This window comes from Lissotriton vulgaris, chromosome 2_1 (assembly GCF_964263255.1).
Source record: "Lissotriton vulgaris chromosome 2_1, aLisVul1.2, whole genome shotgun sequence".
Lineage (NCBI taxonomy): Eukaryota > Metazoa > Chordata > Amphibia > Caudata > Salamandridae > Lissotriton > Lissotriton vulgaris.
Genome location: NC_141687.1, coordinates 615,724,150 through 615,738,951, shown reverse-complemented (window position 1 = coordinate 615,738,951; position 14,802 = coordinate 615,724,150). Strand labels below are relative to the sequence as shown.

The window sequence follows — 14,802 nt, the reverse complement described above, 5'->3', positions numbered from 1 at the left end:
ACCCTTCATCTTACGTGGGACACACAAGTCAAAGACACCGCAACCGGTGATTCCTAAACGCTGGACCAGAGACACTAAGAACCTCGACCTTCCAAAACTGAGGGCTCGCTGCAAATCTGACCTACTCCCCCCTCACATATGACCACGGTCAGCGACCTCAATGATCATTACTCGTCTTCTATAGCAAACATTCTGGACTGCCCCTCTAAAACTAAAAATAACTCAAATCAAAGACAGAAACCCCTGGTTCACTGGTCCCCTCAACACAGAGAGGAGATCCCTACGGCAATCCGAAAGAAACGGGAGACAACACCCCTCTGCTACACATCTAAAACTGCTCTGCCAGGCGAGAAACTCCTACAACAAACACATCCTCACCTCAAAAAAAGAATACTTCAGATCGGAATTGGAGAACGCCAAGAATAGACCCTGTAAGCTAACTGACCTGGTCAAACACTAATCAAATGAACTGGCCAAAACACAGAAAGAATCCCCGAAATCCCTAATATCGTCAGAAGAATTCTCCTCTTTCTTCACAGATAAAAGTACGACTTTAGAAATTGAACTAAATGCCGCCACTTACTCTCAACCCTTCCCGGACCTGCCCCCCTCTTCCGCACCACTCCCTATGGCCTCTCCTAAAAACCAAGCCCGCTGGACTGACTTTGAATACTATGACGAAGACTCCATCTCCAAAATCCTCCCCACCTTAAACCCAAGCAACCATTTCAATGACCCGCTACCTTCCAACTGCCTCGCTGCTGCCTCCCAATCCATCGTTCCTTGCTGGAATGCAATAATCAACTCCTCTCTCCAGCAGGGTTCGATTCCGGACCCCTTGAAAGCCGGCCATGTCCTCCCTATCTTAAAAAAACCTTCCCTGGACCCAGCCTCTCCTGACAATTTCAGACCTATTTCCAATATCCCGCTATTAGCCAAAGTATTGGAGAAATGTGTACAACAGCAACTAAGCCACCACATCAACAACTTCCACCTACTTGATGGGTTGTATGGTGTTACAACGCGATACAAAAGATCGCGGAACATTACAACGCATCTTTTACAACGCAAGTCGTTACCATGACTTATGCTGTAGGGTGCTGGACTTAAGAATAGTAAGATTTACTATTCCAACTCCAGCCTACATACAGTAGGGAAGGTGTTGGAATAGTAAATCTACTATTCCTTAGTCTAGAGCGCCCTCCAGCGCATGTCGTGGTAACGACTTGCGTTGTAAAAGACGCGTCGTAATGGCACCGCAGTGTTTTGACCGCGGTGTAAAGGCTGTTTACCACTCAATGACTTCCAATCTGGATTCAGACCGGGACACAGCACTGAAACCACTATGCTCCACATTGTTGACGATGCCCTCCAAGCCCTAGACCAAGGCAAAACCTGCCTTTCAATACTCTTAGATCTATCCTCCACCTTAGATACGGTCAACCATGACAAACTACTCAAACGCCTTCAATTCAGAATGGGCCTGGATGGTGTGGTCCTAGAATGGTTCAGGTCCTTCCTCTATAACCGTTCTCAGAGATTCCTCATCAACTGCACCCTATCAGCTCCCACCCCGGTCATGGTTGGAGTCCCCCAAGGCTCAACCATGTCCCCCACCCTCTTTAATCTTTACTTAGAGCCACTTACCGAAGTTCTTCGCACTGCCAACATCTCTTACCATATGTACGCGGATGATACCCAAATATACATCAATATCTCTTCGCTCGAGGAGATCCTCTCTCTGAATGAGACCCTGAAACTGACTGTCCAATGGCTAGCTGCTAACCAACTCAAACTCAATTCAAAGAAAACCGATTTTCTCCTAATCTCCCCTTCAAAAGCGGACCTGGAGATTCAGAAGTGGATCAAGGCCATCACCGCCCTAAACTGCCCCCCAACCATTGTGGTCTCTGCCAAATCCCTGGGCATAATCCTTGACTGTAACCTGATCATGCAAGACCACATCAACTCGATGGCCAAAGCAGCCAGGTTCCACCTGAGCTACCTATGGAAGCTGAAACCTTTCATCTGTGCTCCTAACCCAATAATGGCAATTCAAGCTCTAGTCATCTCTAGACTGGAATATGGATGTTCCACCCTTACCGGTCTACCCAAGATCTCTTTAGCACCTCTAAAAGCCTGCTTCAACGCGGCTGCCAGACTACTCAATGGCACCGGAAAATTCGACCACATCTCTCCACACATGAAAGCGCTGAACTGGCTCCCGCTAGAAGCCAGAATCCAGTTGAAACTGGCATGCATTACACACAAGGCCCTATACACAAACTCCCCTGCCTATCTGTCACCGAAACTAGTGGTATCTGGAGGAAGCAAAAATTCCCGGTCCGCCAAAAACCTCTTACTCCAACCTGCCTTTTTCAGAAAAAAAAGAATCTACAATAGTGCGTTCACTGGGGCCGCACCAAGAATTTGGAACTCTTTCCCACCCGACATCAGAAAAATCCCTTCTCTCGCATGCTTTAAGAAGGAGGCCAAAACCTTCCTCATGGGTAAACTCCTCGTCTAATGCCTGCCCTGACCCATAACATTATGCCTGACTAATCTAAGACTATCGCTTCCGGAAGAAGCTAAAACTATTGCCTCCTCCCCTGATCACTAATTATCCTGCAAAGAATATGTGGGCCTCTGTTTTTACTGTCTCTAACTATGATTGTAATCATTCACGTGTATCCCCTTTCCCCACATCCAACACCCCTGCCCTGCCAACCTTTTGTATAAGTTCTGTATTTCTCTGCATTTTATGTTGGTTTGTTGACCTTGCACACCATGTAACCATATCATTGTTAACTTTGGCCTAATAAACACTCCAGCTGTAGTAGGGTCCTGGCTTCACCTTCTGGTGCAGGGCGGGCTGTGCTTTATGGCACTTAGGAGGGAGGGAGGAATGGTCCCGGCTGCAGCTCTGGCCTGCTAATACTAGTGAACAAGAATCGAGAATCGTGGTGGTGGTGGTACTGGTAGTGGTGGTGGTACTTGTGGTGGTGGTACTGGTGGTGGTGGTACTGGTTGGTCTAGTGATGGTACTGGTGGTAGTGGTGGTACTGGTGGTAGTGATGGTATTGGTGATGGTGGTACTGATAGTTGTGGAGGTATTGATGGAGGCGGTAGTGGTGGAGGTATTGGTGGTGGTGGTGGTGTTAATAAAACGGGCTTTTGAAAACAACCCGTCAGTTGGCTTTAGTACAGATGACATGTAACACAGATGTGCAGTTGTCAGCTTCAGCCCATTAGCAGACAATTATGTGCTACTTGGAATTCACATGACTTAATTCGCTAATCCTTTTTCATTCCATTGTACTTGGTGGTGTTGAAAAAGACACAAGATAATGCTGTGTTAAAGTGATTGAAAGCAGGCCGTTCTGCTTAAAAAAAACACAAATATTTGCAAAGCAGTTGGTCTTGCATTTACCTGAGTTTAAGCTATTGGTATTGTAAATAACAATGCCTTTTATTTATGTTTTAAAAATGAAAACAAAAATAAAAGGCATTGTTATTTGCAATGCCAATAGCTCAAATGTGCGTAAATGCGAGACCTATTGCTTTGCACATGCTTGTTATATTAGTGAGTAGAAATGCTCCCTTTCGGCCCATGCGGTAAATTAATTAAATAAACAAGAGCAGCCGCTAAAGTGAAAGCGGACAGCGCTGCAAATAAAAAAAAATAGTGCTTACCAACTTATGAAGGAACCCGTGTAACGCCACAAATAAAAGATCCAGTCCTCATGGGAGGTAACAAATGGCGACAGGGCGGTAACAAGGAGGGACTAACAAGCCTCATTATCAATCAGAAGCCAGCATTTACCAAGGACAACAACACCAGCCAATCAAAAATATGGGCGGAGAGAAGGCGAGGCTTTCACAGCATACACAACTACTGCATGCCCCGCAGAGCGAGCAGGGTATGCGTGCTGCCGCTAGGCTCGACCTAAAGACGGAACTGTTCGGGCAAATCCCTGACGTCTGGTCACCCTAGTGCAGCATCCGGGGCTTTACTAAACCCTGTGCTTTGTATTTCAGACCTCTCTCTTGCCGTTCCCATCTGCAACTCCTTGGCTTCTGTCTTCACTGTTGGAACTGGTATGGCGCTGGGTGAAGAGCTGGGCGGAACACGTAAGTTAGTGTGATCCTTCTGCTTGTAGAGGTCCTCCCAGTGATGATAATCTTCTTGGTATCCTTTAAGTGGGCCATATTTTTGTTAGTGTCTGTCATAGGAGTGTTTTGTGTAGCTTCCTGAATCGACTGAAGTGAAAACTATAATCGTGAGTTGATTTGTGTCTTCCTTTATTTGCTCTTCACAGTGCTATGAGTGTTTATGTTCTCTTGTCTGTCTGTTGGAATGTGGAGGCTAGGGCCCTCCAATCACTGTCCACAGTAAGGCAGTGAATATCTGCCACATTCCCTGGCCTGCCTTCAACAATGGGATGAAGTGCTTGTTGATCTCTGGGAATGGTGTAAATGGCTGGTGTCTTCTTTTGCCTGTCCCCAGTAAGACTGTGAGTGACTGGTGTCTCCCTTTTTTTCCATTATGAATGCTGTAATTCGTTATGTTCTATCCATGCTTGTTCTTCTGAATGTTGTAAATGGCTAGGGGCATTTCCTTGCCTCTCTTGACCTACTGTTGTTTTTGCAGGAGCAGCATTGGGAATGACCATCGCCACTGTTGGGGTCACGCTGTGCATCATTGCAGCTCAGTGAGTGCAATCAGCCTAACGTTGAGCAACCGAGAGGTGGCATGAAAAGAAACATGAGCTATGACAGTGTCCCCGGCAGTCTTCAAGGTGATCTGGGACTTTGATCATAAGGTTGTGTGACACAAGTGATGTGTCTGACACAAGTGATTGGACCTTGTACTAGGAATGGATTACTGCACGTCATATAAGGAAATCTCCATCTGTGAGTGGGATCTACTACAGCGGTCGGACCTTGTGTTCTTTGAAATCAACCTAAGTATTCCAGAGAATCTTGTGCTCTTTGGAGATCCAGTGCAGCGATCGAGAGGAGCTTGGGCGAACGAGTACAACTTTATAGGGGATGGTGTGCTCTTTGGACACCTTCTGCAGTGTTCACGGGCAGTTGTGCTCTTTAGGTATAGGCTGCCGTAATCAGGGGTACATTGTTAAGATGCGGATGCAATTCAGTGACCCTTGATCTATGTCTACTTTAGCTATCCTCTTCACTAATCAAGGTACTCTCTAGAAAGCCACAACAGTAACCAAGGCGGCCTAGTATGCTTTATCAATGGAAGAAATTAAGAGTACTGTGAGCTCTGTGTGAATTTACTGCAGTAAGAATCGTTACTATTGCTATTTTTAAGATTCACTTGAGTAATCGAAGGGAGTACATGTGCAGAGGAAAGAACTCAGAGCTTTCTGGCGAACAGTCAATAGAATTTTTGTGATTATTAATAGAGTGCATTCTTGTTATTGACACTCTAGTCCCTCCAATGGTTTTAATGAATTAACATGATAGGATTTGGTTCTTTTTCATTTTCCTGATATCTCTATTGGACACATGGTTTAAATGTATTCTTTTAAACATTTTATAAGGACCCTACCATCTGGCTAACATTTAATTTTTTCTGGGAGGGTAACTGTAGTATCAGTAAATCATTTGGTTGAACCCTCTTGAGTTTACCTCCTTTCTTGTAAATAATGTTGTTGCTTGCTCCATATTTATTCCTATTATCTGTGTAACCGTTAACATATGTTTTTTACTGACATACATAACATAACCTGGATTTCTTACAGTGTTAATCTGCTCGTTCCATTGCTTTACGACCAGATCTAATAATCAGAGCTTTCTTCCACAAATCAATCAAAATTGGGAATACCCCGTAAAAGCCTTTTCAAGAGGTCGTCATAAGAACACCACTAAAGGTATCGGTTTTTCCCAATTCCTCCCCTTTCATGCATGACTTTTTTGCAGATTTGTAATGGTGGCATAATAATGTTCCACCAACCTATCTGTGATTGGTAGGCAGATGTATTTGTGACATATTTGCCTCAGTTTGGAAACAAACAGTGTGCCTTGATCGGTAAGACTTTCTTTCAGAAAAAGAGTCAGAAAGAAGAACTCCATTGCTATATTGGCTCTCTGAGCTATTGTGACTTTTCCTTAAAAATAGCCTCAGGATACCTGGTTTCGTAATGTGCCATCACATATTTTCATTTAAACTTATGGGCATGGAGAACGAAGGAAGGAATGAAAGTCCATTCCAGCTGTCTGAAAGGGCGCTCCAACAATACACATACTAACCCAGCAGGAGTTCAGTTGTTGGCAAAGTGGACATTCTCTACAACAGTGTTGAATGTGTTCTTAAATACTGGGCCATCGCCATTGCTCTAAATGTATTTTTCCCATACTGCCTTCCTCGTAAATAAGCATTGACCAGCTATAGAACCTGTGCTTCTGGAACGGCTTTGTAACTATCAAATGCTCCTGGCTGGTGCGGAGTATCATCATGTATAGCAATACTTTTTTCTAAACAAAGTAAAGTCCCTCGTGCCCTGGTTTCAGCTCCTCTGTGACTCACTGAAGGGCCTCTTAAGGATGAACTTCATGCTGCACAGCTCTAACATTCCTGTCTCTTATCCGCCTTGCTTCTAGGTCAAATAAGTTGTGCAGCCTCTCTAAACCAAATATAGACACAAGACTGCTACTCTTTCATTACCTGTCTTCTTTCCTGTTTTATTTTTATTGTGTGTTTTGGGTGGGCCAAACTCTTAACTGTGGGTAAGAAGCGGCATTCCACACTTCTTATTCAGAGACCGTGGTGGTCTACAAATACTAGTGGACCTGGAGATTATCCAGTAAGAATTACTTTGGTATCTGTGAAATGACCCAAATATTTGGTTCCCAGTCTGTAGTGGAATTCCTGCTGTGGTATATTTCTTTGATCTCGAAGAGCACAGGTAATCCAGATCCCAGGATATTTGTCAAGCTGAGTTTTAGCAACCAAACAATTGTGTATAAAAGATTGTTTACATTTTGTGTCCACTGGATACCTGCTTCCTGTTGACTAACATGAAGTTATTGAATGTAACATTTTGTCTTCCTGTATATCAAACGAGATTGGCCACAAACCTTTCCACCATAAATTCACTGTTATGCTTGTTAGAACACATGCTCACAATACAACCCTGCTCTCGACATTTAAAACAATGTTGGCCTTAAGGGATAGTTACTTGAGGCAATTACCCTCCTCCTTCTCCCTTGGGATTGCCTCTACTGAATGTCTTTGAGGGTTCTTCCCTTTTTGCCATTTCACTCCTATTTCTTTGTTTAGTAAACAAAATTAGTTTTACAAAAAAAATTAGCAGTATGCCCCCCCTCCCCCAGGGGAAAATATTTCAGCAAAACTGCTGCAGGTTCATTGCAATGGACCCCCACATTAGTCTCTGCATCTGTCACTGTAGAAACAGCATTGTCCAGCTCTACAGCATTTTAGATTAACCTATCTAAGCTTGCATAGTTTATTGAAATGCATTCCTTTCCTGCTGACCACTTTGAACATGTTGCTTCAGTACCACTGTAAATGTTGCTGTCCCTCTACTACTTGTTGTTTAACAGTATCCATAGGCGTAATCATTCCTGCTGCTGACACAACGTGTAGGCATGCCGGGTAAACAATATCATGCTTTCTAGTGAATAGTCACTAGAATTGTTCTGATTATTAACATGATTAAGTAGTGGTATCCCCAATTTAACCCCCCGCCCAGCTGCTGCTTGTTGTATGATCCTTCTGGGTCCTGCCCTTAACACCCCACCCATTGCATCTTCAGTCAGTGCCTCCGTTTGGCCGTCTTTGTCCCACTCAAAGTAAGGATGCTCCTTTTACTCGACTGCTGCCTCTTCTAGGGCCCTTAGAGATGCAGTCAATCTTCATCCTTGATCAGTCCACGGCCCTCAGCCTCCAAGTTTGTAGCCCTGACTCTAGGTTCATTGCGCTGTTGAAGCCTGGATTCACTTTTGCCCGCACCTCTGAGTTATTTTGTTTTCCTTTGGCTTTTTTGATGTTCAAACTCCTTCCCCTGAGATCCGACTAGAGACCGTACTTTCTCCTGGAAAACAGGATAGGTGATCTTGTGCTTTTTGGAAATCAACTTCATGGAGATGCGCAAAAAATGTGTGTGATCTGTTACATATACTGTGGACCTGCCCGATGATGCAGCCCTATTGAGACGCGGTGCGGGTTTGCTTGCAACAGCTCCACCCCCAGTATGTCCACCCCTTGGCACACCTCGCCTATCTTCATGATGTTGAAGATGCACCCGACATAGACGTTCAGACCCACCAGTGTCTAGCCACGGAATTGGCGAAGATCTGCATCCTCTGCCACTGGCGCCAGCCCACTCTACTCACACTCACAGAATGAGTGCTTGTACTCCACAGAGTAGCCTTGCATAAACAGTTCACCTATAAACTTAATGGCAATCTGGAGGCCGTGTACAGCAGCTAGTTACCTAGATATAATCGATTCAATCAAAACACATGTATTTTAATCAATCGGTGCAAAACATCCTATGCAAGGTGAACTGACCCAAGCACCGATTAATCAATTCAAATGTCTCTTTTGCTCCAGTCGAGAGGTGCAAATACAGGGCTCGAGTCGTGGTACCACGCGGGTGGATGGCGTCCCCCCACTTTTTTGCCCGGGTGGACGCCGTCCCCCCTGCAAAATGTATGTAAAAGACCCAGGGTTCTGTCAGTATCTCCCCGAAGCTGCAATCAGGAGCGGGGTTCCTGGACTCTGTGTGTGGCAGAAGCAAGGAACTTGTATTCAAAGAATCTGCTGCCTGCAGAGCGATCTCATCACGCCTCTGCCACAGTTCCCGCTTTCAGGCCTCCAGATAAGGCAATCAAGTGGGACTATTGTACTCCCTACTTTGTATGTTGGAAGTTAAATAATATTTTATGGAGCTAAACTGACATTCTTATTCCTGATATATTTTTGTGTATATTTTAAAAATAGCAGGCATTTTTGGCTGATTCTATGCTTTCTTGGTAGTGGCAAATTCACAAAAATTAAAACATTTATTGTTCACCTTAAATGCAACTTTTCTGATCGGGTTGTTAATGATTTAGAAATAACAGTAGTACAGAGTGGGTTAAAGCTTGGGCACACTCCATGTATACATTATTCCATATTCCCTTCTGTCGAAAGCATTTGTCCAATTACAGAAGGTAAAGCAGGCTTGAAGCCTTTTATTTGATGGCCTTCCTCCTTTACTAAAGGGTTTGTATTTGAGTGCTGTCGCTGGCCTCTCTCCCTGCAGTTACACTTGGCTTTTTTTAGGCTGTCTCATTTACCTTGTTTTTCTACCTGGGGCGTCCACAGCTGTTTGCCAAACACTCATGTTAGACCAGAGCTCCGAGTGGCCACCAGTATCTGCAGAACAGTTGACAAGCATCACATATCCATGGAGGAGCACTAGAGTACGGAGAAAGAACTAACCTGAATAAGGTACTCGAAGGAGGCGCCTTGGCAGCAATTCTACGAAAACCAGTTATAATCACCACAATAAACTGCAAAATATGTTTATTAATAGTAAAATATGGCATTTGTGTGAAAGGCTATACATGAAGTAGGAAGACTTTAGTTTGAATTTCCTAGGCAATAGTAAAACAGGGTTTATGGCCTTTGCATATTGATAAGTTAATCACATGGAGGGCTTTATGGTGCATTAAAACTTACAGTTAAGGTAAAAAGAAGCGTTTTGGCTAGATCTGCAACAAATTGATATCAGAGCACACTAGATGGCACTGGTCACTTCTAAATGGCAGATGGCTCCTGCACAGGCTTATCCAGAAATCTACCTTTTGGGTTGGAAATAACTTGCAGGCACAGCCTGAAAGTGCAGGGATCGAAGATCATGCAGGCCAAGCAATTGGTAGAGAGCTATCCCTCATGTTACACAGATATTACACGCTATCCTTTCGGTTACACAGATCTCAAAGACTCAGGCTTTACATAATACCTACATCCCTCAGGTTACACAGATCTTACAAACCCAGTACTGGGGCAGTACTAGCTAGCCATTGAGTTTCAAAGGATCTTACAGGCTCAGGGTTTGGGAAACAAAGCTATCTCTCGTGATACAGAGATCTTACAGGCTCGGGCCTCAATCAATCGATCAGACAATTTGTAAAGCGCGCTACTCACCCGGGGAGTCTCAAGGCACTGGGAGGGAGGGCTAGAGAGCTGCCTTTAGGGGACCTTCCAGTTAGTAACTGAGCACAAGCTGCAAATGTAGGTGTAGAAAGTACTCCTTTTTCAAATATCTCTTTTGGGTTGTTACAAAGAGTGTCCAATAAGACTCAAAACTGAACCAGGCTTGAAAAGCAGCTCTGTGCCCCCACCCCTCGTGCCTTCCAGCACAATGAGGTAGAACCCCAATCTTGTAACTCATCGGCAAGCGCAAGGCCCATTCAAGCAACTATTCTGTTCTGAATGCCTGAAACAGATCTAGGTGTCCAATAAATCTAAATCTACTGGTCCTAGACATTGTGCCATCCTTGCACCCAATGGAGAAGAGCCCCTTGGAAAGATCCCCTGCCCGGGCTGTGCTCGGCCATGTTTATGTGTAAGAGACTGAATCTGGTCCAACTTGGGGCACCACATTGGTGCATGTACATCCTGTGCATCTGGGTGTTTGCACCACAGCTGGCCTATTCATAGGGAACATTGAGCACATCGGGGTCTAGTTCTAGCCATTCTCACAGTTCACAACAGAAATTCCCCTTTTACCAAAAAAGGCACTCAATGGGTTCATTTCCTGTTCTCAGACTTTGCAGATGTGTTCATTTTCTCTTGTCCCAGCCGCTGGTTGACTTAACCACCTGCATAAACCTGCAGTATATGGTAATGGGTGGCACAATAGACTTCCACATTTTATAAACAAGATCAATACCATAGCAACTAAGCGCCCCTTGTCTTGTGTGATATTTGTAGACAATCCTGTTTTTAGCCGACACCACTTTATCCTAGGATTTGTGAGCAGGAACCTACATGTCACAGAAAGCACCTGTCTGTAAGCTATGCATCCAAGAATGACTGCTGGTGTCCCTTGGGACAAGGTGATGCTTGGGAGCTATGCAGCACTAACGGCCTGTGAAAGATGGGGTATAAGCCGGGAACCCTGACTCTAAAGGTTCCATCTGGTACAAGGATTCATTGTTGGAACTAAAATGGCGGCTGGTGGTTGACTGGTAGAGAATAGGCAGTGGGGACATAGATGACAACTTTTCAAAGTTGAGCTCAGATCATTTCTCGTGGGTGGGCGGCCAGGTCTTAATGGTCCATTGGATGATAGTGGCAAAATTCTTTTTTAGGAGTGTGTTGGAAGAAAAGCTGAACATTGAAACCTACCATCGAGAGTCTTTGGACGCCAGTGCAGGGACAAAACTATACAATTGTTTAATTAGTGCTTATCAAATACTTTTCGACCTGCACTGAGGATATGTATTAAAGCTGTTATACTTTTGGACAGACCTGGACATTTAACATTAGTAACCAACCCAGATTGCTTAAGATGTGTTAGCATCGCCCAATATTTTACTGCATATGTTACTGAAATGTGGCTGTGGTCACACAAAACACTTATCACTTAAATGTTGGCCTGGTTTCTCCTTTCATGGATCTGTAAGACCACAGGCAATAAAAGGCCAAGTATGAGAGGGGAGTGCAGGGTTTACAAGGACGAGCAGAGAAGAAGCATTTCCACCCTACAGGGCTTCACTTGGCATAGCCCTGCCATAGCAGATGGAACATATGGCACCCACAGCACTCCACCCCTATATCCTATGTTGCACCACCATCCAGTCCTGGTGTAGCCAAAGGAACTTTGCACTCTGGGACTTGTAGTACCACTTTTTCCATTGTTTGTAGTTCTGCATCATCCAAGATATGAGCTGCTGCTGAGATGAGGAGCTGGGGCAGCTTGGAGCCGTCTTACAGTACATACAGCCTGCAGTACTACAACATGTTGCCATAGCCTTTACTGGTCCTGGGTTATGTACGCAGTCTTCAGCTAGTGCTGTTTTTTCACCACAGCACTAACCACGTTGTGGATTCTGGACCCAGACATAATGAAAAGGTGAAACCTCATGTCGCAGCATGCCTTGTGCTTCTGGTAAAAAAATAAAATAGGACTGGCTGTTGATCACACTCATGACAAGGGGCGTTCGGTATTTGTGCCTTTCAGTTATGGACTTTTGATTTAATTGTACACTGCACTCCCACTTGTAGGGGCAGTCATTCCATTTTAAAACAAGACCATTCAACTTCAGGCAGAATCTGCATAACTTGTCTTGATAGCCAGTCAAAGTGCCTACTTTAAATGCATAAGGTCCTTTCATAAAACCTCTCTCCCAGACAATAACGTTATGTTTGTGTACTTTTTTCTTATTAGTCTGACTTTAATAAAACGCGTATGTCAATCCGTTATTAGTTGGGTGAAAAGGGCAATTTGTTGTAGGTAGGGACACATTTTATAAGTTTATGCAAAGTTTCCAAAGATAGCTAATGCATTCATTTTGTTGACCACAGAGGTCCCCAAAAAGTACAGTGCATCGCCATTTTTGTTCATAAATATAGTTCTCGGCATGGCTGACTCTGCCTTTTTTTTTTTATCTTTGTGAGGTTGATAAAAGCATTGAGTCGAATAATTATATTATCGATTATTAAAATTGCTGGATAACCTTTTAAGGGGGCGCTTTACACAAATGGTCTTAATTTATTTTACGATCCCTAGTCGTAGGCCGAGAAGTCAAGAGGTGTTTTGAAGCCTCAGTGCCCGTTTCTCTTGTGTGAAAAATTGAATGATAGATTAAAAGGAGCTGTGATATCTAAACAGGTATCCCCATCATTCCCCCTCCTGCAGTTTGAGAACATCGCACCCGTCCCAAAGAGCACAAATATCCAACATTACCCTTGCAGAGAAAAACCTGTTCTCCCAGCAACATTTACCACAGCATGCACAGTATCCGGTCTTTAAAAGGTCACCTATCCAGAGATAGAATATATGATCAGTGTGAAGTCTTTTTCAGCTGAACCACCCAAACTCTCCTCCAGCTTTAGTGATCCAGTTTTTCAAAATCCAAATGATCATGTGGACATTCCATTTTCGACAACGGGGAGTAGTTATCGCATGGTGATTTCTCACATAAGAGGATGTAATAGCTAACAATAGTTTCTGATTTGAGGCTGATGTCCGGGTCTAATTTAGAGGAGCAGTGCCAGAAAAGCCCTTCAGCTCTAGCATGCAAGAAAACCTCCAGAATTGGTGTCCTGAAGGTGGGGATTGTAGAGGGGGGTTTCAACTCTTCCTGCATTGCAGCCTTGTAAAGTGGCAGCTGTTCTGGCCTATGCGTGGGCTTGGGCCCCTCGGGACAGGGCACTCCCATCCCCCCCCCCAAAGTGGCCCTTGCCCCTCAGTCGCCGTCCTCCTCTGCTTCGTTGTTGGACTCTTCCTGGCCGTCGTCTCTGTTGTCCTCGGTATCGGGAGAGACTCTCGGATCTCTTTCCTCCTGGGTTTCTACGTCACTCTCCTCCTCAGAATCACGTGACGCTCTTCTCTTTCCCGCTCCTTTGGTGTTAGGCTTACGTGGTGTCATCTTCTCTTCAACTTTTGTGCGTGTGGTGTCCTTGGCCAGCCCATGCTGACTGGCCCTGGATTCTCTCGCCATTCTAGGTGTCTAGAAAGAAAGAAGAATGCATCAGTGCAGGATCATAACAAGCATTTACAATGCAATGGTCTCTGCATTATTAAAGGTAGAGCTATTGGCATTGCTCATGACATTTTTTTTAAAATCATAATTCATAAATAAATGGAATTGTCATTTACATTGCTAATAGCTTAATCGTTAAATAAATGGCATTGTCATTTACAATGCCAATAGCTTAATCGCTGGCAAATGCATGATCTATTGCATTTACACCCACACAGAGCCACACACACAAAGCCACCCACACACACACATACAGAGCCACCCACACAGTCATTCACATACAGCCACCTACACAGAGCCACCCTCACACAGACAGCCACCCACACACAGAGCCACCTACAAAAAAAGTTATCCACACATAGAGCCACCTACAAAAAAAGCTATCCACACAGAGCCACACACACACACACAGCCACACACACAGCGCCATACACACACAGCGCCATACACACACAGCGCCACACACACAGCCACACAAACAGAGCCACACACACAAACAGAGCCCCCACATACACAAACAGAGCCCCCACACACACCCAGAGCCCCCACACACACCCAGAGCCACACACACACACCCAGAGCCACACACCCACACCCAGAGCCAGAGCCACACACACACCCAGAGCCACATACACACCCAGAGCCACATACACACCCAGAGCCACATACACACAGAGCCACACACACACAGAGCCACACACACACACACACAGGATGTAAGGCGGTCCATGCTCCGGCCCCTATGGAACCAGAAGGGTGTAAGATCATGCAGGCAAGCAGTGATCCTTTGCTTTAACCCCAATGAGACTCAGTTGAACTGTAGAACAGTTAAATACTTTGAAATAGTGGCCAGAAAATTAAATGAAATAACACAAGGACACGAAAAACCAACCGCACCAGGAGAATAGTAGCCTTCCTAAACGGCCCTTACAAAAACTTTTAAGACTGCTGAGCGAAAACTAAATACATCAGGGGAACAGAGATCCCTGCAACAGCCTTATAACTACAAGAACTACAAGTAATAATAGCCGTGAGCAATAGGAAGTCCTACTA

The 14,802-nt window shown here is 44.6% G+C and overlaps 2 protein-coding genes across 5 annotated transcripts in view; one reads left to right on the top strand and one right to left on the bottom strand.

Annotated features, from left to right (window-relative positions):
• Positions 1–5,640, top strand: part of TMEM234 (transmembrane protein 234) — a 79,883-nt gene extending 74,243 nt beyond the window's left edge. For all 4 annotated transcript variants that reach the window (XM_086955674.1, XM_086955672.1, XM_086955675.1 and 1 more), the window contains 2 exons: positions 4,039–4,131; positions 4,652–5,640. In XM_086955674.1, coding sequence (XP_086811800.1) covers positions 4,039–4,131; positions 4,652–4,716 — 158 coding nt within the window. In that variant the 3' untranslated portion in view covers positions 4,717–5,640. The remainder of the gene's footprint in view (positions 1–4,038; positions 4,132–4,651) is intronic.
• Positions 5,641–9,544: 3,904 nt separating this feature from the next.
• Positions 9,545–14,802, bottom strand: part of DCDC2B (doublecortin domain containing 2B) — a 203,693-nt gene continuing 198,435 nt past the window's right edge. Inside the window, exon 18 of the mRNA XM_086955671.1 lies at positions 9,545–13,716. Within this exon, the coding sequence (XP_086811797.1) occupies positions 13,453–13,716 (264 nt within the window). The 3' untranslated portion in view covers positions 9,545–13,452. The remainder of the gene's footprint in view (positions 13,717–14,802) is intronic.